Source organism: Leopardus geoffroyi, chromosome C3, assembly GCF_018350155.1.
Source record: "Leopardus geoffroyi isolate Oge1 chromosome C3, O.geoffroyi_Oge1_pat1.0, whole genome shotgun sequence".
NCBI lineage: Eukaryota > Metazoa > Chordata > Mammalia > Carnivora > Felidae > Leopardus > Leopardus geoffroyi.
Genome location: NC_059338.1, coordinates 42096048 through 42123179, shown reverse-complemented (window position 1 = coordinate 42123179; position 27132 = coordinate 42096048). Strand labels below are relative to the sequence as shown.

At 35.9% G+C, this 27132-nt stretch overlaps 1 protein-coding gene across 1 annotated transcript in view; it reads right to left on the bottom strand.

Annotated features, from left to right (window-relative positions):
* The window catches only part of XPR1 (xenotropic and polytropic retrovirus receptor 1), a 218168-nt gene that overhangs the window by 67990 nt on the left and 123046 nt on the right, over positions 1-27132 (bottom strand). The window contains exons 3-6 of the mRNA XM_045452568.1: positions 16148-16249; positions 4672-4895; positions 1656-1805; positions 1303-1386 (exon numbers count right to left, since the gene is read on the bottom strand). Coding sequence (XP_045308524.1) covers positions 1303-1386; positions 1656-1805; positions 4672-4895; positions 16148-16249 — 560 coding nt within the window. The remainder of the gene's footprint in view (positions 1-1302; positions 1387-1655; positions 1806-4671; positions 4896-16147; positions 16250-27132) is intronic.

Below are 27132 nucleotides of genomic sequence, written 5' to 3'. Positions count from 1 at the left end.
TACAGTAGTTTTAATAAGTTTGATATGAAGTAGTCTCAATCTTTCAACTTAGTTGTTCTAAAGTTTTTATGGTTATTCTTGGTCCTTTGTATTTCCATATAAATTTTTACATTTGCTAACCAGTTATACATACCTAATAAATATAAAGACCTGTTGAGATTTTGAGCTGGATTGTGTTTTATCTATGGATCTATTTAGGAAGAAATGATACCTTAGAAATATTGGGTTTTCTAACCCATGAAAATGGTATATCTCTCATGCATTTGTCTTCTTTATTTCTCTTAGCAATGTTTTAGTTTTCAATGTAAAGATGCTGTACATCTTGTGTCAGATTTATCCCTATATATTTCTATTTTAATTATAAACAGCACTTAAAAATTTGATTTCTAATTATTCTTGATTATATATATATACACACACAAATATATGCAATTTATTTTATATGTTCATCTAATATTCTGCAACCATGCTAAACTCACTTATTAGTTCTAGTAGCTATTCTAATAATTCACTGCATTTTTCTACACAGGTTATCATGTCATCAGCAAAAACCCCACCAGTTTTAGTTCTCTGTTTAAATCTGAATGCCTTTTATTTCTTTTTCCTACCCTCCTGCACTGGCTAGAATCTCTAGTACAATTTTGAATAAAAGTGGTTAGATTGAATCTCCTTTTTTGTCCCTAGTTAGGGAGAAGGCATACAGTGTTTCATCATTAAGTATAATATTAGTTGTAGGTTTTTGCCTTTTACTAGGATAAGGAAGCTTTTTTTGTTATGGATTTCCATTCCACTGTGGTCAGAGAACATATGCTCTATGACTTGAATCCTTTTAAGTTTATTGAAACTGGTTTTATGACACAGAATATATCATTTAAATGTTTTGGTATAACTACTGTGTAGACATCATTTAATAAATTTTTTTTAGAAATTTTTTTAGAACCTTGGCATTTTGGATGAAGACATGCAGCACCCGAGCATACCTGAATCCTCCACCACATATCACGAATAAAAACCTCATCTTAATCATTTAAGGAGACCCAGAAGTTAGGATGTCAATAAAAATAAACAAGAGAAGGAGTACAGAATAAGAAGAGAAAGGTGAGAAGACATTATAATTCATCATGAAGTGAGATGTGGCATTTAATATTTTAAAAATGAAATAACAATAGTAATAACTACTTTTAAACTTTGGCTGACATATTTTTTTAAGTAATGAAACTAGAATTTTACCAGCTAAATAGATTATGTTGATTACTAAACAGACAAAACCAACTGACCAGACAACTGGAAGAAAATACGAACCTGAGCAGCTCCCAAAGGGGGAACACGTAAACGCTTCATAGCTTTTTGTCTGTCACCATCTTCAAGTTCATTAGTCACTACAGCCTAGAAAGACACATTAAATTTTGACACAGGTTATACTAACCTTGAGTAATACATAAATAATTCTGAACCATTTATACATATGGTATTCTGATAACCTCTTGGTGACTATATACTGAATAAAAAGCAAACCAAAAAAGTCATGAATAAGATTATTATATTCAAAGCCAGCAAGTAATTACAAAAAGGGAACAGAGATGAGGAATTATTTCATTAAAAATAAGACATTAATTTTATTGAAAATGTGTGGCACACAAATGAAATTACTATACCTCAGTTTCAGAGATGAGCTGGTTGATTTTCTTGCACGTATAAAAAGGCGCCACTTCTACATGAGCCACTCGCCAATCTGCTCCACGAGACGTTTCCAGGATCTTGTCATGCTTTTTGAGGATTTTTCGAAACCCTGTAAAATTCAGATTCTACAGAAAGAAATGAGAAAAACTACTGTAATTTCCACCACCATAAAAGAAGGAAAACAATAAGCACTATGCATTGATGAGCTGACTGAGGACTGAGTACTGAGAGAAACGGCAATGCTTTCATACAAGCATTTACTACTAAAAAGATAAGACTCTTCTTTCTTATTCCATCTGTTTATTTCAAGGTAGTATACCATCAGTAATAAAAGAAACCCTGAACTATGAATCCTAGTATTTCTATTTCAAGTAAATTAATAAAAGTCTTAAACTCAAAACATCTTTATTTCCATTTTCTTATGTATAATATTCTCAAAAAGGCTAGTTCGTATTATTTTGCTTCATGATCAAAAGAAGACTGTCAGAAAAATGTTTGGATTTATCATACATTGACTACATTTCTTAGTTTTGTTTTCCGAAGGACTGGCATAGCTATGTATTTTACCTCTAATGTGCAACCATTTATGAACCAGCATGGAAAAATGGAAAATCATCTATTTCTTTTAACTTTCATTTTACTTCTATCCATTCTCAGTTTGGGGGTGGGAGTGTGAAGAGAGTCAGTAGAAGTGATCACATACATAGGGTTTCACTGATGGTGGGTGAGAGCTTGCACTCTTTCTCCATTTCCACAATATCAAAATAGTATACTTTTCTACATTCTCAAATTGTTGTTTTTTTGATCAACATGCAAGAAAAAGCAAGAAACCGGCTTTTCACGGTTCTTTAAACCAGAGGCTTCCAAATTTGTTGATCACATAGTCCTATCAGTAAAAAAATTGAATACTGACTCCAAATTAGACTTTGCATGCTTCCTAGTTTGTATATAATTTTTTTCTCATACTTTAATAAATCATCTTAAACTTTCCTTGGGGTGCATACACCATGAATTAAAGACTGCTTTCAATTTTCTTTTCTCCTCACTCTCAATATAAATATATTCTTACAGAATAGCCAGCCTCAAAGAACAGAGAATGGATCAGAACTTTTATAATTAATGGTTATTTTTGTTTTCCCAAACTTTTTTTTTTAATGTTTATTTGTTTTTGATGGGGGGGGGGGAGAGAGAGAGAATGAGGGATCATGAGTGGGGGAGGGCACAGAGAGATAGGGAGACACAGAATCCAAAGTAGGCTCCAGACTCTGGGCTGTCCGCACAGAGCCCAATGTGGGGCTCAAACTCACAAACCATGAGTTTATGACCTGAGCTTAACCAGCTGAGCCATCCAGGCCCCCCAAGGAGCTTTTTATAATGACCCCACACAAAAGCTGCTGGGAAAGTTAATAAAACAAAATTTAAGAGGGGTATTTCCCTGTAACACTCAAGCATAATCAATGAAATATGAAACGTTAATGTTTTATAGCATTATAAGAAAGAATACATTTTTGTTTCTTTTTAAATATAAATTATAATGCTATAGATAAATTTCAAAGGAAAATAATTCTCATGATATGCTTTACTATTCTTCTTTGAATGATAAAATATTAAATTATCAAAGAAGAACACAGAATTATGAAAGAGATGGAAATAAGTACATGCATTAACAGCTTAGATTACTGCAGATATGAGACTATAATGTCTTCTTATTTTAAAACTCCCAATTTACCCCTAGAATACTTTTTGTTGTATAATCTTGAGTTTTCATCCTGTGATGATTGTAACCACGGATTATCAGTACTAATCACAATAAAATGGAAAAAGAATAGTACGCAAAGTCACTAAATTTAGAGATTAGAGAAGCTTTTGCCTACTGAAATGTTTATTATTGAACAAATCATCTGTTCTTCTATAAATTTGTTATAGAGTCAACTATGTAAACAAATCTGTAAAGAATTAGAAATTAATAAATGCCTTCAATTTCCATAATTTAATGTACATGGTAGTAAGGCTTTACAGATTGGATTTTTAAAATAGTAATATATCCTAATTGCATAGATATTCAGTCTCTATATATATTTGCTGTGACCTAATTTCTTTTCTCTCACAAGAATTCTTTTCTACTTAAAAAAAACCTTTATTTTAATTCTAATGTAGTTAATATACAGTGTTACATTAGTCTCAGGTGTACAATATAGTGATTCAGTAATTCCATAAAGATTTTTTTTATCACAGAGTCATACTGCAGTCTGCGGATAATAAAATTGGAAGGATTGTTAGTTGTAAATGGAAAAGTCAGTATCTTTTATAATATTATTAGTGTTAGTTTCAGGAAAGTTAACTGTCTAATTGCCTTTGTGGAAATTTTGCTACAGGTTTGGAGGAATACAAAGCTCTTACATAGCCAGCGGTGGTTGGGTAAACATATACAATTTCTTATTTCTATCCACCACTACCACAGATGCCTCTAAAAACAGGAAGCAAACCATTAGGAAGCAAACTGTGAGTGAATATAGTGAATGTTGTACAAAAAGTTTTCAAAAACTGATCTGCAAAAACAGAAATCTTTTCACAAATTTTTTTGATGTTTATTTTTGAGAAAGAGAGAGAGAGCAGAGCAGAGTGGGAGCGGGGGAGGGCAGAGAGAGAGGGAGACAGAATCTGAAGCAGGTTCCAGGCTCCGAGCTGTCAGCACAGAGCATGATGTGAGGCTCGAAAGCACGAATCATGAGATCATGACCTGAGCCGAAGTCAGACGGTTAACTAAGTCACCCAGGCGCCACCAAAATAGAAACCTTGTTACACTATTTTGCTACCTTTGATATGTGGTTTTTAGCCAATTAGAACAACTGAAATCACATTAAGAACCTAAAAAATAATGACATGCTAAAGATTTCCCTTTTTGGATTGGCCCATTAGTATAGTTCAAGGTTAATTCCAAATTTCTCAATTATTTGAAGATTCCATTCTCCAGGGTAAAAACTGAAGTACCTGATAGTTCTGCAGCAGGATAAGACTGAGGTAGAACTCGCTGAAGGCCAGTTTAAGGTCTTTAATATTCCTATGTTGGACACGTTCCTCGTGGGACAAGTGGAAGACTGGCTTTCTGCGTTGTCGCAGTGTAGTAACGCCAGTGCTCTCTTTCTGTGCATCCAGTGATGACTGAAGCTCATTCTGAAGTGTAGCAAACCTGCGCTGAGCCTCCGCAAGCTTCTCTGTTAAAAAAAAAAAAAAGAAAAAAAAAGAAAGAAAAAAGAATTTCAAAACATCAAGATAAAAAAGCTGGTAAAGTTCTCACTGACTTCTGAATTTTTAGTATTTATTCCAGTTTGTTTCCCTAAAATTTCTAGGAAAAAAATGTTACATGTAATATTTAGAACTGGATAGGAAAAAAATGTTTTGGTATAACATTTCATCCTATCATTCTATCCCACGTTTCCCTCCCTGTAAAACCTCAAGTGTACCCTTTGTTTTTACAGATGAAGATACAGAATTTAAAAAGCCATGAAAAGTGAGAATGCAAAATGGTACAGCCACATTATAATCTGGAAAAGAGTTTGTCCATTCTCGAAAAGTTAATCATAGAGTTAGTTACCTTAAGATGCAGCAATTTCACTCCTAGGTATATACCCAAGAGAACTGAAAACATACATTCACACAAAAACTTGTACATATACATGAATATGTATTCACAAGTCAAAAAAAAAACTAGAAAAATAGTAAAAAAAAAAAAAACAAAACCCTAATTGTCCATTAACCAATGAAAGGATAAGTGAAACACACACACACACACACACACACACACACACACACACACAGAGGAAATATTATTCAGTCATAAAAAAGAATGAAATACTGATACATGCTACAACACGAATGAAACTTGAAGAAACCATGGTAAGTTAAAGAAACCAGACACAAAATGCTACATGTTATCTTATTCCATTTATATGAAATGTCCAGAACAGGCAAACCCAGATACAGATTAGTGATTGCTAGGGTCTAGGGGGTTGGAAGAATGGGGAATGACTGCTAATGGGCATGGGGTCTTTTGGGGATGATGAACATGTTCTGGAATTATATAATGGTGATGGTTGTACAACCTCGTGAATATTCATGATTCGAATCTTTCTCCTCAGGAATAGCTCAGTCTCTTTTAATCGCTTATGTGAGTAGTCAGGCTTCCTTGGGATAATCTCCCATTCTTTTTTTTTTTTTAATGTTGATTTAGTTTGAGATAGTGCGTGCACATATGTGTAAGCAGAGGAGGGGCAGAGATGGAAGGAGACATAGAATCTGAAGCAGGCTCCAGACTTCAAGCTGTCAGCACAGAGCCCGACATGGGGCTCAAACTCACAAACCACAAGATCATGACCTGAGTTAAAGTCACACAGTTAACCAACTGAACCACCCAGGTGCCCCGATAATCTCCCGTTCTTAGTCAACTGATTTGGGACCTTGAATACAGCTGCAAAATCCCTTCAGAGCAACACCTAGATAGATGTTTCACTGAATAATTGGGAAAAGATAGAGAATACATGAGGAGGATGGAATCTCAGAGGCCTCCTTAGAATTATGCTATCTCTGGACTGATGCAAATTTCTAGAGACTCCAAATGCCACTTGGTCCAGCAGTCAAATGGAGATTTATAGTGTTCAGGTTTAACTCACAGGGGACCCAGTTGGTCCATGAACTCACACTATGATTACTTTCTCAGTTCTAGAATGTATAACTGAAATAGAAACATCAGGCCACTTGTACAAATCTCACATTGACTCTGACCCAGGGATAAGGGCCATTATTGTTGGAAGGACTAGTGGAAGTTCCAAGAACTTCTCCCTATCAAGATAATAATCAAGAAGGAAAAACACATCCCTAGGGGAACTCCAGAGCTTAGTGCCACAACCAGAGACTTGAAAGATACAGGGATGTTGATATCTATCGTTCCCCATTTAATTCATCTATTTAGTCTGTGCAGAAGTTGTATGGATCTTGAAGAATGACTGTGGATCACAGCAAATGTAATCAAGTGCTCATTCTGATGTCAGCTGCCATTCTAGATGTGGTATCATCACTGGAGCAAATCAACACAGCCTCTAGCACCTGGTATGCAGCTATGCACCTAATAATGCAGCTTCTTATCTGGCAGCAGATGCCAGCATTGTCTGAGCCCCAGAAATGGCATCATTCCCCATAAGTACTGGTCAGCCACCTAGTGGCAGGTTGAATGCAACTGGATGCAGGGGGCAGATCTGTCCTCTCTGGAATAAATGTATTCTTGATATGGTTGTGCCTTCCCTGCTCATAACATTTCTGGCTAGCACCACTATTACCTGGAATGTCTTATCCATTTTCATGGTATACTACACAGCTTTGTTTCTGATCAAAAAACTCATTTCACAGCAAAGGTAGTAAAACAATAAGCATATCCATGGAATATAATGGTCCTACCACATACCCAGAAACTGCTAGCTCAAAGAAAGACTTAAAATGAGAGACAAAACTCTTGAAGAATAGGGTTCTGCCTTATAGCATTATATTGGTATTTTTGCAAACACAGTCAAAATACAGAGTCTACAAATCAAGGAATGGAAGTGGGAGTGGCTCCTTTCACTACTATACTAAAAATTCACTCACCCAATTTTTGCTTCCCAATCTGCAACTTGAGATCTGCCTATTGGTTAGTTCTCAAGAAGAAATGCTTCTTTCAGAGGAATACAACAACAGTTACACTGAATTGGAAGATGAGAAACACCTGGCCATTTGGGGCTCATCATACTACTGAACCAGTAGGCAAAGAAGTTGTTTACTGATTAGTGATTGATCCCAATGACCAAGGGGAAAGTGAATTGTTGATATACAATAGGAGCAGGGAGGATTGTGTCCATAACTCAGGAGACTCTTTGGAATATATCCTAGTATTTCCATGACAAGTAATAAAAATTAATGGGAGGCCGCAGACATCAAAGAAAAGAATTATTGACGATTCAGACCCATTAGGAATTGAAGTCTGGGTCATTCTATCCACTAAAGAACCCTAGTCAGTTGGGCTTCTGGCTGAGGGCAAAGGGTAGCGGAAAAGGCAAAATCATAGATACAAACTATGGCCTCTTGACTTCACGCTCTTTTATATAGTTTGTATTTTCCTCTTTTTGTTGCAATCTGGGTAACTGCTTCAGCTCTATGTTCAAGTGTATAAATTCTCTTTTTAAAAATTTTTTTTTAACATTTATTTTTTTTTTTAAGAGGCAGAGAGAGAGCATGACCAGGGGAAGGGCAGAGAGAGAGGGAGTCACAGAATCTGAAGCAGGCTTCAAGCTCTGAGCTGTCAGCACACAGCCTGACACGGGGCTCGAACTCATAAGCAGTGAGATCATGACCTGAGCTGAAGTCGGACGCTTAACCGACTGAGCCATCCAGGCGCTCCTATAAATTCTCTCTTAATCTCTACCTGATTTACAGGTTTAACTGGTTAAGATATTAAGTCCAGTGATTATATTTTAATTATTAAAAGTTCTAATTGGTTATTTTAAAAAGTCAATTTTGATCGTTTCTTCTTTGTTCATGGTTTTGATATTCTTCTATGTCTTTAGCCATACTAAGCATATTGTTTTATTTTGTATCTAATTAATTTCGCATATTTTATGCAGCATCTTACTGTTTTGTAGTTGAGAGGTTTTCAGGATTTCTTCCTAATCATCCATATTGTAAGAAAAAGAACTATTTACCTATTTTCAAATCTCCAACTGAAAAGGCAAAATGAATCTCAAATTTCTTATTAAAGCCAAGCATTTCCACTGCAAAGTTGTTTATCTTATTATCCTTCTGATCAAAAACAATATAGAACTTTTTGGTTCTTTCTTGGTTCACTGTGCACTTAATGATTCAGTAATTTTTTCGTGATGCTTCTAGATCAAAAGATACATATAACACTTCTGTTTTATTAACAACTTAAATATTTATGCCCTAACCAGTTAAAAGCCATACAAAAAAACAGTATACACAAATACATACACAATATATAATGAAAGAATGTGAGACAAGGTCAACTATAAATTACTTTGCTGATTAAAAAGCTTAGGTAACTTGTAAGACCCAAAAGCCAGAAAATCGTAAGTATATGAATGATCAACTTTTACTGTTAAAAGACTGATATATGAATTTGCTATCTGTTTACCATCCTTAGCCACAAATGTCAATACATAAATTTTGTAATTATTTACATCTTTCATCATATGGATATTAAAAATGAAAGTAGTCCAAAAAATGGAAAGAAAGAAGAACTGTTACTTCCTGCATGCCAGCAATGTCATGAAACAAATGCCTCCCCATCTGGCAAACTCCTCACTCATTTTACAAGGCTAACCTCAAATATTATTTTCTACGTAAAGTCTTTCTTGCCTAACAACTCTCAGCTACAACTTGAAACTCCCTCTACAGGGCTCTCATTAGACCACAAACATGCATACAAAGCACAATGAACATATAATTCTTTGTTTATATGTTTGTTTCATTAACCGTGAGCTCTCTAAGGCCAATGCTTCTCTCTTGAGAGCAAAAAAAATCTTCATGTTTTAATGGTGAGCAATTTTCTAATAGCTTTTTCAGATATACTTTACACAGCATAGAATTCACCGATGGTAAGCATAGTTTGGTGATTTTTAGTAAATCTGTGGAGTTGTGCAATCATCAACACCATTCAATTTTAGAACATTTCCAACATCCCATACACTTCTGTCATGGCCACTGGCTGTCATTCCTCATTCCTACCCCTAGCCCCAAGTAACCACTGATCTGCTTTCTGTTTCTATAAACTTGCCTTTTCTGGACACTTTTATAAAGGAATCATAACGATGTGTTGTCTTTTGCATCTGTCTGGATTCTTAACATAATGACTTTGATGTTCATCCACAGGAGTTTGTTCTTTTTATTGCTGAATTATACTTTGTTGGGTGGATATACCACATTTTGTTTAAATATGCATGTTGATGGACAATTGTTTCTATTTTTTTACTATATAAATTATGCTATTAATATTCACATATAAATTTTTGTGTGGACTATCATCATCATCTTTATATTATAAGAGCTTGCATACAGTAGGCTCAATCAATGTTTGTTGACTGAGTGAATGAATGAATATGTAGGAAAACCTCTCTAGTAATCCAAGTGCCTATAGAGAAATAGAGGAATAATAAATGCCAGGGGTATTTTGCTAGTTTTTGAACCAGTGATTCTCTTCCTTAAGGGGAAAGCTATCTGGAAGAGCACATAAAGGAAAATCCTTGTTTGGAAGTAGGGGAGTATAAAGCATATTTCAAAAAAGAATTCAGTATTACCATAGTTACAGTGTTATACTTAGAAAAAGGGTTTAATACTTATCAATAGGTTTAAAAAGGATGAGAAACACTGCTTTTGACAAGTGTCCAAATCTATTTTTCAATGACACCACAGTTTTCTAGAGTCAGGGCTCCAAAAAGTTCAAATATATGGACAGCACAGAATTTGGGAAAAGGTATATATGTACACAAAAATGTACTTTGGCCTATGAATTAAACTCTACAAATATACTTAAAAAATAAAAATGAGTATTTCTAAGTAGTTTTATAAATACTGATAAAAATAGCCTATCTTGGCAATAAATTCCAATCTCTACACATTCCAGTAAATCCAGTGACTGAATGAGAACGGATTATTTTAAGAATACATGCTTAATGCCATAAGCTCTCAGATAATAAAATATTTGATAAAAATTTCCAATAACCATTCAAAACTTTCAAAGCACCTATATGTCCCTTAAATACATTAAGGACATTAGGGTTAACGAGATCTTATTTTTATTTATTTATTTACTTATTTGTTTATTTATTTTGAAAGATACAGAGTACAGAGTACATCTGAGCTGTCAGAGCAGAGTCCAATGTGGGCTTGGTTTCACGAACCATGAGATCATGACTTGAGGTGAAATCAAGAGTTGGACGCTCAACGGACTGAGCTACCCAGGGACCCCAACAAGGTATTTTTTTTAGTTTTCACCAGATTTATATATATTTTACTTTTAGAGAAAAGTTATTTCAGAACTATAAACTATCTTAAGAATAACAAAGCTATTATAGTTATGCAACTCAAGAATAATTGTTGATAAAACAACGTTAGTGTTTTAGAATACTTTGATTTTTTTGTATACTTATCTTGCAATGTTATGATCTTGCTAATTCAATTTATGGATGTCAGTATTATTTGAAATACAAAATTTGTAAGACGGCTGACCCATCCTAGATGATTCAGGGTAGTTAATTGTTATATTACATGACATTTTTGTGCTTTTATCTGGAATTCTTATTACCTGAGATTGTTACACCTCAAATACTGAAGTCTAAAATTTCCATGTGTGGGTAAAACAACTCCAGCCTCAGCAGACTATCTGTTATACTCCTCAATCCCAAATATGTCATGTACTTTGATTTCACAATGCATCTGGATAGGTGTTTCCCTGGAACACTGCACTCCAACTCCTCTCCGACTGTTATCCTCAATATGCTACTCCAAGAGCATGTGGAGATGCCTACGCATTTTCAAGGATGCAATTTAAATTTTACTTCTTGTGTAGGCTTTTCCTCAATCCCTCTCTTTTCCTCTAAGCAAAGTCAATGGTTCTTCATGTCACTTTCCACAGTACTTTGCAAAATTTGAAAATACCAAGTATCATATTGTACATAAAAGAAATAGTACAGTTGACCAATACACACAATAGCTATTCTACTATTCCATTCTACTATTTCTTTTCATGTATTTTTTAATTTTTATTTTAAAGTTTATTTATTTTCAGAGAGACAGAGACAGCATGAGTGGTGGAGGGGCAGAGAGAGAGGGAGAGCGAGAATCCCAAGCAGGTTCCACGCTGCCAGCGCTGAGTCCGATGCAGGGCTTGAACTCACGAAACCATGAGATCATGACCTGAGGTGAAATCAAGAGTCAGATGCTTAACGGACTGAGCTACCCAGGTGCCCATATATATTTTTTAAATACCTGAGATGACCCCTCGTATTTTAATTCCCTGACCCATGTGTAGAGTTGCAACCCACAGTTTAAAAAAAACATTACTTTTGAGGACAGTCGGCTTTTTTATTAAGATGCCATCCGGCAACTGTGTTACTCCATGACCATGGACATTGCCCATCTTCTCAGTCTTAGAAAGAAAGAAATGATATGACAGAAGAGAAGGACAGTGGATATGTGGATAGTACATAAATAATTTCCAACTTCTCCCCACCTCCCCATTCTTTAATAGCTCTGAAGTAAATGATTCTGTTGAAATGAACTCAAGAGAATCATGATGTAGGAAAAAATAACAGGACAATGGGAATTTTAAACAATATCACAGACCCATGATCACGCTAATTAATATATACTTAATCCATGTCTTTATACATATGCAAGCAAACACATACACACATATCAGTCATTAAGCCATAATTTACCTATGTGGGTACTAGATACATATGATCACTTGTAAAATGAATATTTACTATTTCAGTGAAAGAGATACTTATGTTTTATTACACACATTCAGTGGCATAATAATATACAATGCTTCAAATTCAGTAAGAATAAAGAAAAATAGACATAATAGGATTACAGGAATAACTGTAATAGGAATAGTTCTGAGTAACTACTATCCAACTGGTCTTGCATATATATGAAGCCTGAAAATATTCTATAGCCAAGAAATATATCTGTTTCTAATGCCATAATTTTCATACTTCTGAATAACACTACTGTAATTTCATTCCTTCCCTCCTACCTTTCCCACTTCCCTCCCTCTTTTTTGGTAAAGAACAGAAAAGCTCATAAAATTGCTGTGAATTCAGAATAATTGAAGCCAAAAATTTAGGACAGGTCAGAAAAAACAGACTGTTTAGAAACAAAGGAAGAAGCCCTTAGCTATTTAAAACATTCCAACTGGGGCGCCTGGGTAGCTCAGTAGGTTAAGTGTCTGACTCTTGATTTCGGCTCAGGTCATGATTTCATGTTTTCGTGAATTCAAGCCCTGTGTTGAGCTCTGAGCCGACAGGCAGAGCCTGCTTGGGATGCTCTCTCTCTCTCCTCCCCCTCACCCCCTCCACCCCCCTGGGTCTTATAGCACTCTCTCTCAAAATAAATAAACATTTTTAAAAAAGGCTTGCCTGTTTTAATAATGGAATATTAAAAGCAACAGACACATTCTAACATTTTGTTTTTATGTAGGCACATAAAAACATGGCTTGGAAGGTAAGTACTTTGAATGGAGAGAGAAAGCAAACTGGTTCAAAGAGAAAGGTATTGTAACATGAAGTCATTAATATTACCAATGGAAAAGGATATTACTGATCACCACAAAAAAAGATCTCTGACACTATCGCCTCTAGAACTGATGCCATTTTTAGTACTAAAAGAGACTTAGGAGACTTCAGTAATTAGTCATGTTATCACCAAAAAGGAGCCTTCCTTTAAAAAAACTTCCCTCTCCTCCCACGGTCTAGAAGATTTTATATATTAATATAAGTAAAATAAAGAGCAATACAATGACTTACATGACTGACATCAAACTATTGTCAATTGTTTCTAACTCATTACATGTGGAACCCTAGAGGACTGGGAATGAATTTGCTCATCTTACAACAAGGTACATAGAGGCCTCAGAAGGTTAAATGGTAAACTTCTTCTAAAAAAATAGTAAGGTTCAGAAATCCAAAACATAACTGGTAGGTAACAGAACTGGTATGAAAATAAATATGTACATTTTAGTAGTATTCATTCTATGTTTTGTTTGGCTTTTATAGCATTTTTTGGGGGGTACTTAAAAGCTTCAGTCAAGACTATATCTCACTTAAAAGTGACCATTATTAGCTGACCATTAAATAATCTGTGAGATATAAGTGGTGGAGGCAGGTTTATACGCTAAACTCATCCCTGTTATTTTAGTTATTTATAGGTTTTCTGTGTCCTAGTCTCTGGGATTGCTGTCTATAAGATAATCTGCCACAGAGCAGGTGGCTAAATAAGGAGGAAAATGATACTGTCTAGAACAAGTGCCAAATTCTATTTCTGTCAATCATGTCTTCATATTACCCATCACTTCCTGACCTGGCAAAAAGTCAGTCTGAAGACTATCAATTTGTACCTCCTCTGTGGTGACATCAAGAGACATGCCCTACTGGTCCTGCCAACACACTAGGAAAAAGGAAGTCATTTAATCACAGCCTCCAAACTTTCAATAGTAGAAAGCCTAAAATTATTTTTGAAAAATAATGAAATTTAAGATACCATTTTTCAAACTAGGGTTATAACTCAATATGGGGTCATAAAAGCAATTGTGTGGATCATAAATTGGCATATTATAAGTCAAAGAGAAATAATTATAGAAAACAATATATACTACACATAGTAAGGATATTATTCCACGAAAAAATATTAATTATTTAAATATACTGCATATACACACATATATAGATGCATACAAACATACATAAAATACACATATCTGACTAGGTGTGATGGGTCACATGTGTATACAGTTTTTAGTACAACTTAACATATAGTATGTATATCTTATTAACAGTAGATATTTTTTTTTCTTTGTATACCAATAAGCATTATCTACTCTTTGTGATCTCAGTAATCCACATAGAACTGGGCTCAGAGATCTTTCCAAAAAAAATCACAGAAAAAAAAAAAAGCTAATAAACTTGACCTTTATATTTTTCATTTACAGGCATAGGTCATATCCTATAGCCTTTTCTCAGTCTAAACACTCTTTCCCCCGCAAATGCCTTCCTCTTAGCTTCCTCTTCCTCATTCTTCATTACATGGCTGCCCTCTCCTTCTCTGTCTACACTGCTAGTTCCTCTTTCACTCCTACTCCTAATTATGGAAATTATCTCTGTTCTTGCACATTGCAATTGTTCTGTACATTTTCCCCTTGCTGAAAATCTATCCACTGCACAGTTTCAAATAATATTGCTATTTTGTCTCTGCATTCTAGGTACTTACAGTGTAGTGCAAAGGACATGCTATGTCCTTTCATGGCTCTGTGTCTCTGCATAAACTGCTCTCTTTGCCTAGGAAGTCTAGCCGTAAGGGAGAGGTGAGGAGAACTAAGGCATTTGCTTCCTTTTTTGTTTCTTTTTTGCTAAAAGGCAGTGACTTGCTAAGGAGATTAAACCAGTTAAAAGGAAAATCAACGATGCGTTTATTTACTAATTCTTAGAAGAACTAATTACTGGCGCAAGGTCTTGAGGAGCTAAAATTTAATCAGTAGTTGCAGACATTTGCCATGGACTAAAGAGGGATATCTTTTCTAAAAAGATTGGAGGGAAATAAATCAGGGTAAGAATGTGAACAAGTATTTTTGGGGAGGGGTGGCCTAGATCTGCATAAGTATTATACACCAACAGGAGCTGAAGGCCTTTATTTTTATTTGTAAGGAAGGAGTATAGTATAATGAGCATGATGGGAAAGATGGTGGGGTCAGAAAATTCAAGACAATGGAGTTGGGTCCAGAAAAACATTTTGGAGCATGGAAAAGGGCACTGATTAAGACCTGTGGGTAGCTTTGAAGACACAGTTAAGAATGTAACAGTGAATTTACACTGGTCCAAACTTGTTCTGGTATGTGATTTTTTCCCCCCAGCTATCCTAAGCACCCAGGGAATAGGCATGGAGAAGGAAAGGCTGGATTGGTTCACAGTTGGAATTTTGCTAGGCAGAAGCAGTACAAAGCCATGAGGGTAAAAGGATTTAAAAAGCACAAGGGACAAAACGGTTAAGATGACTAACAGAGAGGGAAGTAATTCTGGGAGGGGTCTTGTCAACTGGAATAGATGAAGGAGTCAAGAAACTTGAGCTCTGTGAGACAGAAAAACAGAAGTTAAAGGACTAGGGGAGTAAACATATATAAAAAACAGAATTTTAAAGGGTCAGATATAAATAAATAGAAGTTCTAGTATTTCCTCCTCAACTCCAATAGCATCTTGTAGATGCCACTCTGGAGACAATGCTCTAGAGAGATAGAAATGAGTATTCCATACAATGGAAAGACAAAAGAAATGTAATTAATAAGCAGGAACTGCTTATTTAGCTTATTTAGCTGTAATTTAGCTTTGAGATGATAAAATCAAATTTCTGAGTCTTTAAAGCTTTAGCCTGGACTTGAGCGAAGCTCTACAAAGTACTGGTTCACAAGGAGGTTCTCAAATCCTTGCAACTGCAAAAGAATCTAGGCAATGACCATATTAGGCTTAAATACTGAAGCACCAGATGCATTCCTACCTTAGCTATAGAAAACATCCCTAAATGCAGTATAGGAAGGAAAACAAGCCACCATTTTAAAATAATGATCAGAAGGTTAAATAAACAATGACATGCAGAGTTTCTCTTTCCGTAACAGCAGAAATTCTATTGTATGTTGTATCAAAAAACTACTCACCTGAATAAAATGTGTTGATTTTGGCAAGTTCCTTTTCACAGGTTTGGAAAAATTTTTCTTCAAACTTGGCAAAATACCTCTTTACTGTGTCCTCATCTGTAACTGAAAGCAAGGAAAACATTTAAATTTAATGACCAAAGGTCAATTAAGAAAGCTAGGGAAAGGGTGTCAGGGTAGCTCAGCTGGCTAAGCATCTGACTCTTGATTTCAGCTCATATCTTGATCTCAGGGTCATGAGTTTAAGCCCCTCACTGGACTCCATGTTGGGCGTGAAGCCTATTGGGAAAACACAAACACAAAAACCAAAACAAAAACCAGGCACCTGGGTGGCTCAGTCGGTTAAGCGTCTGACTCTTGATTTCAGCGCAGGTTATGATCCCAAGGTCCCTGGGATTGAGCCCCGAGTTGGGCTCTGCCCTAGCAGGGAACAGAGTCTGCTTGGGATTCTCTCTCCCTCTCTCTCTCTGCCCCTCCCCCACTTGTATAAGCTCTGTCTCTCTTGGTTTTGGCTCAGGTCATGGTCTCACAGTTTCATGAGTTTGAACCCCACGTCAGGCTCCACGCTGGCACTATGGAGCCTGCTTGGGATTCTTTCTCTCTCCCTCTCTCTCTGCTCCTTACCCACTTGTGCTGTCTCCGTCTCTCTCAAAATAAATAAATAAACTTTAACACATAAATAAACTTAAAAAAATACATTAGGGAGGGGCGCCTGGGTGGCGCAGTCGGTTAAGCGTCCGACTTCAGCCAGGTCACGATCTCGCGGTCCGTGAGTTCGAGCCCCGCGTCGGGCTCTGGGCTGATGGCTCAGAGCCTGGAGCCTGTTTCCGATTCTGTGTCTCCCTCTCTCTCTGCCCCTCCCCCGTTCATGCTCTGTCTCTCTCTGTCCCAAAAATAAATAAACGTTCAAAAAAAAAAAAAATTAAAAAAAAAAATACATTAGGGAAATAAAATTTAAACTTACTACTTTCTTAGTATTCAAAATGACAACAATGAATTGTGAACCATATTAAGAAAAGACTACTAAAAGGCCTCTTTATAGGAATGCAGCCATTTTTTAACTGGATGAGACTCTAAATCTCCACTATGATAAATTTACAGTGGTGGAGAAAATAAGTGTTCTAAGACTTGGGGACAGGAAGACGCTACTGGAGACAGAGGTGATCAAGGAAGAGTCAAGGTGTTGGGAGTTGAAAATGAATAGGATTCAGCAAAAGTAAGTATTTCGGGGAATAAAAAAAGGAACAAAAATGAAGACATGAATATGTAATATGTTCCTGGAAAAAAAAATGAATCAATTGTTCCTACTATATTAAATTGCTATCAACTCATTTTCACTTAGCTGCACCAGCATAGAAAAATGTAGACTGATGGTTATAAATTAGATATTTTAAGGCTACAGATGCTGGGTATGAACATAAGTGGGCTGAGCAAATGGGTGACTGTGCAAGTATAGTGATAAATGGCAACAGACATCTTCAGGATAAGGAGTGGTATGCATTCTGGCAAGTGAGAGCATATGTCCATCTAGCTAGTTGCTGCCCTGTGGCAATAGGTAGTTAAGGTTGTCAGATCTTCCAATTTTCAGGAGAAGTCATAAATCTAGATATTTTAAAAACACAGTATAGGCCAATCAATATATGTCTCTGCAGGCTGGATCCACTTTGTGAGTTCTATCATATAGCTATTAATTTACTGAATATCGTAAGTACAGACATATGTAGCTTCAGGAAACCCACCTCCCCAAGCCTAAATGGGTATGTTTCTTGCCCAAGTGAGATTTGACTAGACTCCAGATGCTAATTATAATGCAGAACTATCCTATTTCTGGATCTCTCGGGCATCCTAAGCTTAAAATGTCTAGGAAAAAGTATAGACTCTTTTATGTCCCTCAGATGTTTCAAATCTTAGTGCAATCCCCAAAACCCTTAAACAATTCAACTATCCAGGAATAAGAGAAAATGGTATTTCCTTGAGTAATATGCAACACCTACATATATACTATTTCTTTGTATCAGAGATACTTTAAACAAAAACAAAAGTTTAAAGTGAAGTTGTAGGGGTGCCAGAGTGGTTCAGTCAGTTAAGCATCAGACTTTAACTCAAGTCATGGTCTGGCAGTTCTTGAGTTCAAACTCTGCATCAGGCTCTGTGCTGACAGCTCAGAGCCTGGAGACTGCTTCAGATTCTGTGTCTCCCTCTTTCTCTGCCCCTCTCGCACGCTGTCTGTCTCTCTCAAAAATAAACATTAAAAATTTTTTTTAATTAAAAAAAATGAAGTTCTAATAAGCATGTCAAATCTATTCATTTAATTTGAGTAACGCAAATGTGAAAAAAATACCACTACACAAAACCTTAAGTTTTATTTGTATATCTACTTCTTTATTTCTTATGCTTTAGAACTTAATAGATAATGCAGGATTCTACCGATTTTGCAGGGAAGAAAGGATGGCCACTCTTAACTTCTTCATGTAAGCTCAGTAATTTAGGTACACTAAAGGCTATAGCTGCCCAAGGCCACTGAGAATTATTTTTTCAAAGTATAAAGCCGGTCAAAGCTTTCTTTTAAGGTGACCTTGAGTTAGAGGTGATCCATGGTAACAGATGCTACTCTTATAATAACATCTAGCTGTAGCTGATTTAAAATAAGAGTTAATTACCTATTTTCTTTTCATTTTTATTTTATTCTTCATTGTATTGTTAGGAAAGAAAACCTAAAACCAAAATATGGGCTTGGTCATACTTACTTTGTTTCCCTATTAACAAAGAGCTTTCATTAACACACATTAACATGAGATGATGGAAATAAAGTTGTTCACCAAAGCGATTTAAGTATAGCTTGTTTTAAAAATAATTTTAACATACTAATATTTATATAGAGGTTGCATATTCAGCAACATCCAACTATATAAAATATTACCAAGAACAAAGAAACCAAAAAACCTAAATAAGCCTCTGAGAAACTAAAACATAATAAATTTTATGTATTAAAGTATGTAACATTCTACTCATGAATCAATCTCATAAGAATTCTTCATTTCCTCAACTAGAGACTGTTTTATCTAAAATACCAGCAGTCTCTTATGTAGATTTCTGGTTCCCATATAACTTAATGCCCACAAATTACGAGAGGGTAAGACAAGCTTACAGCAACACTAAAAAGTAATAGCAAAAAAGAGAGAAAAGTAATAGCAAAAAGAGGGAAGAATTATACATAAAAAAAGATTTGCATATACAGATACTTTCCCTTTTTGAAAGTTCAAGTTACACCACTTTACTTTTACATAAAAAGACATAACATCAGTACCTGTTTTTGCTAACTGAAAAGAAACCTGAAGAGGATTTCTGCTTTTACAAAAAAAAATGTTTTTTAAAGTTTTCAGCATTTGTTTTGCAGCAGGCCATTACAAAGGCAGCCAGGACCCTGGGCAGTGAGAGTGACCCCACAAAGCACCTTCCCCGAGAACTGCACTCAGTATCTCAGCATCAAGCCACCATAGCTTTGAACCATGTCAGTGAGCATCTGTGCCTTATCTTGATTTATTTTGTGCATCTGTGACCAAAGTATATCCTAAGGTATCAGAAAAGCATAAGAGAGGATATTTTGGGGGCCTGGGAACACTAAAAATTGTTTCTATATAAATTAATGGTAACAGTATCTTCACTATACATCATTTTGGCTTATGAAAGGTTTCATAGGAAAGTCTATTTTGGGGGAAACTTGTACACAGAGATTTAAGATTAAGATAAAGGGAGCGTCAAATCAGTGAGGAAAGAATGGACTATATAAAAACAGGGTTGAGCCATCCATTTAAATAAACTCCAAATGGAGTTAAAGAAACAATATTAGAAAATAGCAGAAAAAAATTAAATAACCCTACATGGGGAAAGTACCCTACACACTACACAAAACAGGCCATAAAGAGAATGATTGACGTTCTCACATAATGAAAAATCTCCATTCTACAAGATACCAGAAGCAAAGTTAAAAGACAGGGAAAATGTATCTGCAACATTTAAAATAAAGGATTCACATGCAAAATAGACTTTAAAAATTTCTTACAAATCAGTATTACAAGATATTCCATAAGAAAAATGGGTACATTAAAGGAATCCATAGAAAAATACAAATGGCCAATGAACAAAAGAAAGGATGCTTAACAGCCCAGATATCAGATGTTACTTCAAAATAATGAAATATAATTTTTAAACCATCATAATGGAATAAATTTTAAAGTATTTTTTCAGCAATGGTAAAGGTAAATGAACTCTTGCTCCCTGTTGGTGAGAATGTAAATTTGCAAATCCATTTAGGAAGGCCATCAAAATTTTCAGTGTGTTCAATCCCACATGTAAGAAATATATTCTAAAGGAATCTCTGCACAAAAGGATGTGTGCACAGGGATGTTCGTGCAACACTGTTTTTAATAGTAATAAAACAAAGTAACATCCAACAAAAGGGGAACAGATAAATTATATCATATAACACTATGCAGCCATTTAAAAAAGATAGACATACATCCTGGTTATGTATGAAAATTGTAAGACACTGCTGATGAAAAATTTAAATAAGAGAATATATACAGCATGATCTCATTTATGAAAAAATATGTGCATAAATCAATATTCATATGTACATTCATAGAAAGAAGACTGGAAGAATGCATAACAAACTGTTAATTGTGGTTATTTCATTTGAAAGAGGAGAAGGTATGAAAGGGAATCTCACATTTCGCTATCTATATTCATTGTATTGCTTGAATTCATTACAATGAGATGTAGCCACGGATGATAAATAAATTACATTGTATAAAGAGTATTATTAACTGGAAGGAAAAAAAGTAACATGCGGCATACAAATCTTTAAATTATACATAGTAAAATCTAACCAGCACAGCTAGTTGAAAAAAAGTTAACTGTATCAGAATTTAGATGAAAACAGGATGATTAAGCCCTTCACCTCAGTTATGAGAAGTTGGTGGAATGCTGATTTCTAGAATATCCATTTCTATTATGCTTCCTATAACCTATCTGCTGAATAATGTTAGAATCAATAATCCTAAACTGAAGAAACAGAATTTTAGTGTTCAGAAATCAACTAGCCAGTTTCCCGTTTTAGAGTTGAGAAAATACAGGTGTAGAGAACCTAGGTAACACGAGGATTTTTCCCCCTCCAGTAACAATGTAAATTTTACAGAAACTCACTATATTTTCTTATTATAAAATAAAGAATATAAAAGTGACATCTATTTGTTACTGAAATGTTATGCACTGAACTGTGCAGCCACCCTCTCCCAAAATTTAAATGTTGAATCCCTAATCCCCAATGTGATTGTATTTAAAGTTTATTTATTTTGAGAGAGAGCGCACAAGCAGGGGAAGGGCAGAAAACGAAAGAAGCCCAAGCAGGCTCCACACTGTCAGCACAGAGCCCAACGTAGGGCTCGAACTCACAAACTGTGAGATCCTGACCTGAGCCAAAATCAAGAGTCAGACACTTAACCAACTGAGCCACCCAGGTACCTCCTCGATGTGACTGTATTCAGAGGCAGGGCCTCTGAAGAGGTTTATTAAGATGAAATGACGTCATAAGGATGACCTTATTCCAAAAGGGCTGGTGTCCTTATTAGAAGAGAAAGAGACATCAGAAATACCCCTGTGTGGACACCGAGGAAAGGCAGGTGAAAAGTAGCCAGAAAAGGCCCTCTGCGAGCCATACTAGAAGAGCTTGCACCTGATCTTGCATTTTAATCCTCCAAAACTGTGAGATCATAAAGTTCTACTGATTAAGCCACACAGTCTATGGTATTCTGTTATGACAGCCCAAGCACACTAATACAATGAATTTAACATGTCCTTAATTCAGTAATTAATCTCAAAAGATTAAGCCTACTTTTAAAAAAGGTAGCATAAATAACTACAAATCTTAACAACACATATCAACAATTCTAAGATTAGCATCAACAGGAAAAATCCCTGGAAGACAAAGGGGTGAAAAAAATCCAGAATTGGTCAAGAATGATTCAGAGAACACTGCTGTAGAGAACCCTTTGCTCTGAATTAAATAACTATTAAGTCAGCTATACTAAAGAGACAGGGAGAGAAAATGAGGGACAGATTTCTTTGTCATTTCTATTATGGTCAAAATTTTACCTCAAATTTGGAGATGACAGAAAATTTTTTTCTCATCCACCCCCAAATTAGGAAATTAATAGCAAATGACTCTAAGAGTACTAATCAAGGTAAAACATCCCTACTGCATAGCAACCACCATCAAGTGCTTTTTGCTGCAACTGTCAGGAATATTTTTCTTTTTATACGAGACTTGTCATTCTACTTTCACATGCAGTCTCTCAAAAATCTACTTCTTAAAACCATTATTAATTTCTTCAAATATCTTGTATGTTCCATTCAACTTTTTTTTTTTAATTTTTTTTTTAACGTTTTATTTATTTTTGAGACAGGGAGAGACAGAGCATGAACAGGGGAGGGTCAGAGAGAGGGAGACACAGAATCTGAAACAGGCTCCAGGCTCTGAGCTGTCAGCACAGAGCCCGACGCGGGGCTCAAACTCATGGACTGTGAGATCATGACCTGAGCCAAAGTCGGCTGCTTAACCGACTGAGCCACCCAGGCGGCCCCCATTCAACTTTTTATTACAACTTTCCATGTTCTTAATTTCCAGCTCTATGATACTGAAGGGAGGGATTTTTTTTTTTTTTTTATCTTTTTAGATCTTATGTCCAACATAATGTCTGGTAGACAGTATGTGCTTCATACATTATTTTTTGAAACTGCTAATGTTGAAATGATGTTAATAATGTTTGCAAAAAATTATGATGTATTTATTAAGTTTTAAAAAATGAAACTCCAGGGGCACATGGGTGGCTCAGTTGATTAAGCGTCTGACTCTTGAATTTGGCTCATGTCATGATCTCATGGTTTATGAGATCGAGCCCTGCATCAGGCTCCGCCCTAACAGGGTGGAGCCTGCTTGGGATTCTCTCTCCCTCTCTCTCTCTGCCTCTCCCCCAGTCACATACTCCCTTTCTTTCTCTCTCAAGAAAATAAACACTAAAGAAAAATGAAACTCCAATAATTGGATATTCATGTACAAAAGAATTAAGTTGCATCCCAACCTCATGCCATATATGAAACAGCTAAATGAATCAAAGACCTAAATGTAAAAGCTAAAACTATAAAACTTTCAAAAGAAAACAGGCATAAATCTTCATGACCTTAGATGACACAATGGTTTCTTAGATATGACACAAAAAGCAGTAGGGATGAAAGAAAAAGTTGATAAATTGGACTTCATCAAAATTAAAAACTTATGTGTTTGAAAGAACACTATGAAGAAAGTAAAAGAACCCCCACAGAATGGGAGAAAATATCTATAAACCATATATCAGATAAGGTCTAGTATCCAGAATATATAAAGAACTCTTAGGATTCAACAATAAAAAGACAGATAACCCAATTAAAAAATGGGCAAAGGATCTGAATAAACATTTCTCCAGAAAAATATACAAATGGCCAATGGCATATGAAAACATTTCAACATCAACAACCATTAGGGAAATGCAAATCAAAACCACAATGCCACTTCATATCCACTAGGACGGCTAGGATTAAAAAAGAGAGAGACAGACAAACAGACAATAACGAATACTGACACAAATGAAGAGACATTAGCACCCTCATACATTGCTGGTGGGAATGTCAAAATGGTGCAAGCACTTTGGAAAACAGTTTGGCAGTTCCTCAAAAAACTAAATATACAATTACCATATGATCTAGCAATTCCACTTCTAGATACATACCCAAGGGAAGCGAAAACATGTTTACACAAAAACTTATACACAAATGTCTATAGCAGCATTATTTGTAATAGCCAAAAAGTGAAAACAATCCACGTGTCAATATATCAACTGATTAATGTATAAACAAAATATGGCCTACCCATATAATGGAATATTATTCAGCCATAAGAATGAATGAAGTACTATTACATGCTACAGCATGGATAAATTTTGAAAACGTTATGCAAAGGGAAGAAGCCAGGCACTAAAAACCACACATTCCATTTATATGAAATGTCCAGAGCAGACAAATTCACAGAAGCAGAAAGTAGATTAGTGGTTGGCATGGGCTGTGGGGGGGGAGGAGGAGGGGATGAGGAGTGATGAAATGGCCTGGAATTAGACAGTAGGGACAGTTGTAGAAATTTGTGAATGTATTAGAAATTGCTAAATTATATACTTTTAAAGGGTAAATTTTGTAGTATCTGAATTATATCTCAATAAAATACATTTTAGCTCCAAATGCACTGACAAATTAAAACATTCATTTACTTATTCAACAAATAATAATTGTGCCTATTAGATGCTAGGCTCTGTGCTAAATGATGGGGATATACAAGTAATGATGAACAAGATGGATGTGACTCCTGTCCCTTAAAGACTGTGCATTCAAGTGACTGAGGCAGAAAGAAACTCACACAAATAAAAAGAAGAATTACAAACTGGAAAGTGCTGTGAAGGCAACAGGGTATAAGAAGGGAGGTAGGTACTGGGATGTTTAGCTATCCTTCAGGCAGGGTAAGAGATGGTCAGCAAAGATCTCATCTTAGGAGATGACATTTAATCTGAAACCTGAACCTAAAGGACGAGAAAGAACAAGAGCAAGAGCAAAATAGTTCCCAAGAGTGGCAATAACAGATTAGGAAAGGAGCTGGGGTGCTTGAGAACCTGAAAGGCAGGTTACTATGGAACTGAACAGCAGGTAGTGATAGGAGGTTAAGATCAGGGCGGTAGGCAAAGGCCTTTACACATGGGAAGGCCATGTCATAGAGTTTGAATTTTATCCTAAGTGCAATGGAAAATATTGAAGGGTTTTAAGCAGGAATCTAAAATGTAGAATTAGTTTACTTTCACTAAATGATTATTTAAAATAGCATTTCCCAGGACATTAGGTATGAGATGAAGGGAGAAGAATTCCAAGGAATTCAAGTAAGTTTGGGAAGTATGAATGCAAACAGAAGTCAACTGATCTCTTTAAGGTAATAGTTCTCAACTGGGGATGGTTTTGCCTCCCAGGAGTTATTTGGCAACGTCTGGAGACATTTTGGGTTGTCACAACAGGAAGGGTATTGCTAGAATATAATGGATAGAGGACAGGGATGCTGCTAAACATCCTACAAGGGCCAGGACTTCATCCTCTCTCTCCCCTCCTTCTCAACAAAGAATTATCCAGTCCAAAGTGTCACAGTGCCACAGCTGGAAAACCTTGCTTTAAGGGTAAAGAAGCATTACTATGGGGCGCCTGGGTGGCGCAGTCGGTTAAGCGTCCGACTTCAGCCAGGTCACGATCTCGCGGTCCGTGAGTTCGAGCCCCGCGTCGGGCTCTGGGCTGATGGCTCAGAGCCTGGAGCCTGTTTCCGATTCTGTGTCTCCCTCTCTCTCTGCCCCTCCCCCGTTCATGCTCTGTCTCTCTCTGTCCCAAAAATAAATAAACGTTAAAAAAAAAAAAAAAGAAGCATTACTATGCTAATATGCATTGTTATTATTCTATGAGAAGGAGATATAGTATATTGTGTTTCTCAAAGTTATTTATAAGAATATAATCTTTCTTTGGGGTGGAGGGGGAACGGCAGGGGAAAGATGGGAAAGGGGGTGTAGAGTATCTAGCAAAACTTCCAAGAACATTACTCTGTGGAACACTAGTTGGAGAGGCACTAACTTTAATATCACCTCTTTATATTTTTATTATATTCCATATCCAATAGTTGCTATGACTTCTTAGCCTCTCAAAAACTACTCATAAATGAAAGAGCTGATGAATAAAAATTAACATGTGACTGTGTTCCATCACATATAGGAAGAATATTTAGCACTACTGATTTCACGTTTTTAAGGAGAAAAGGTGTTTTTTTTTTTAAGTGTGATTTACAAATTAGGAATAAATAACTTGAAATTCTATTTTTTCTCAAATGCTACTTCATCAACAGATGGGTGAATTATATAAAGCATATGGCTAAGAAGATTTCAAAAATAAAAATGTTACTCTAAAATCACTGGTGTAGTAGAAATAGAACTGGGAGTCATTCATTCAACAAGTATTAAGTCCCTTGTATGTACCAGGCAGGCACCAGGGATACAATAATAAGCAAAATGCATGTAGACTCCACCCTCAGAGATTACACTCTACCTGAGGAAACAGACTTTAATCAAATAATCACACAAATACACAAAACGTAATATGGGTTTTGAAGAAAATGTAAACATGAGAAAAAATAGCAGTGGGATCTATCTAGTCTGCAAGGAGTTGAGGGAAGGGAGGTGTGGGAGTTTCTGAAGAAGTGTCACCTCAGATGAAATCTGAAGGATAAGTAGGCATTTAGATAGAGCTTAAGTGCTCTAAGCATATATGCCAGGACAGCATATAGATGCTATGGAAGGAGGCATAGTACATTTGAGAAACTAAAGAATATGTGACTGGATGGAATCCAGGGGGCAAGGACAACAATGGTGGCAGTTAAGACCAAACAGGCAAGCAGGGATCTGATTGGTTAGGATCTTGAAAAATAAAGGGCTAGCCTTTTTCCTATGACCAACGAGACATCTTTGAAGAATTTTAAGCAGAGGAATAATTGTGATCAGATATGCTTTGTAAATAAAGGGATATGGGAGACCACTCAGATGTAGCACAATAGTTACCATGATAGCCTTAACTAGGGTGAAGTCACTGGAGATAAGAAGTGGAGAAATTCAAGAGACAATATTGAAATCAATATGGTTTTAGTGACATATTGGATATGGTCAATTACCTGTATTACCTTGAGTAAGTGAATCTCTGGCTCTTGTTTTCTCTTTGACAAATGACAGCATTTCATTAGGCAATCTCTAGGTCCCCCTGCAGTTCCAAATTTCCTATTCCATAATTAAAGCTGCTATTTTCTGCAAAACCCAACTACACTGAAGGGTCCT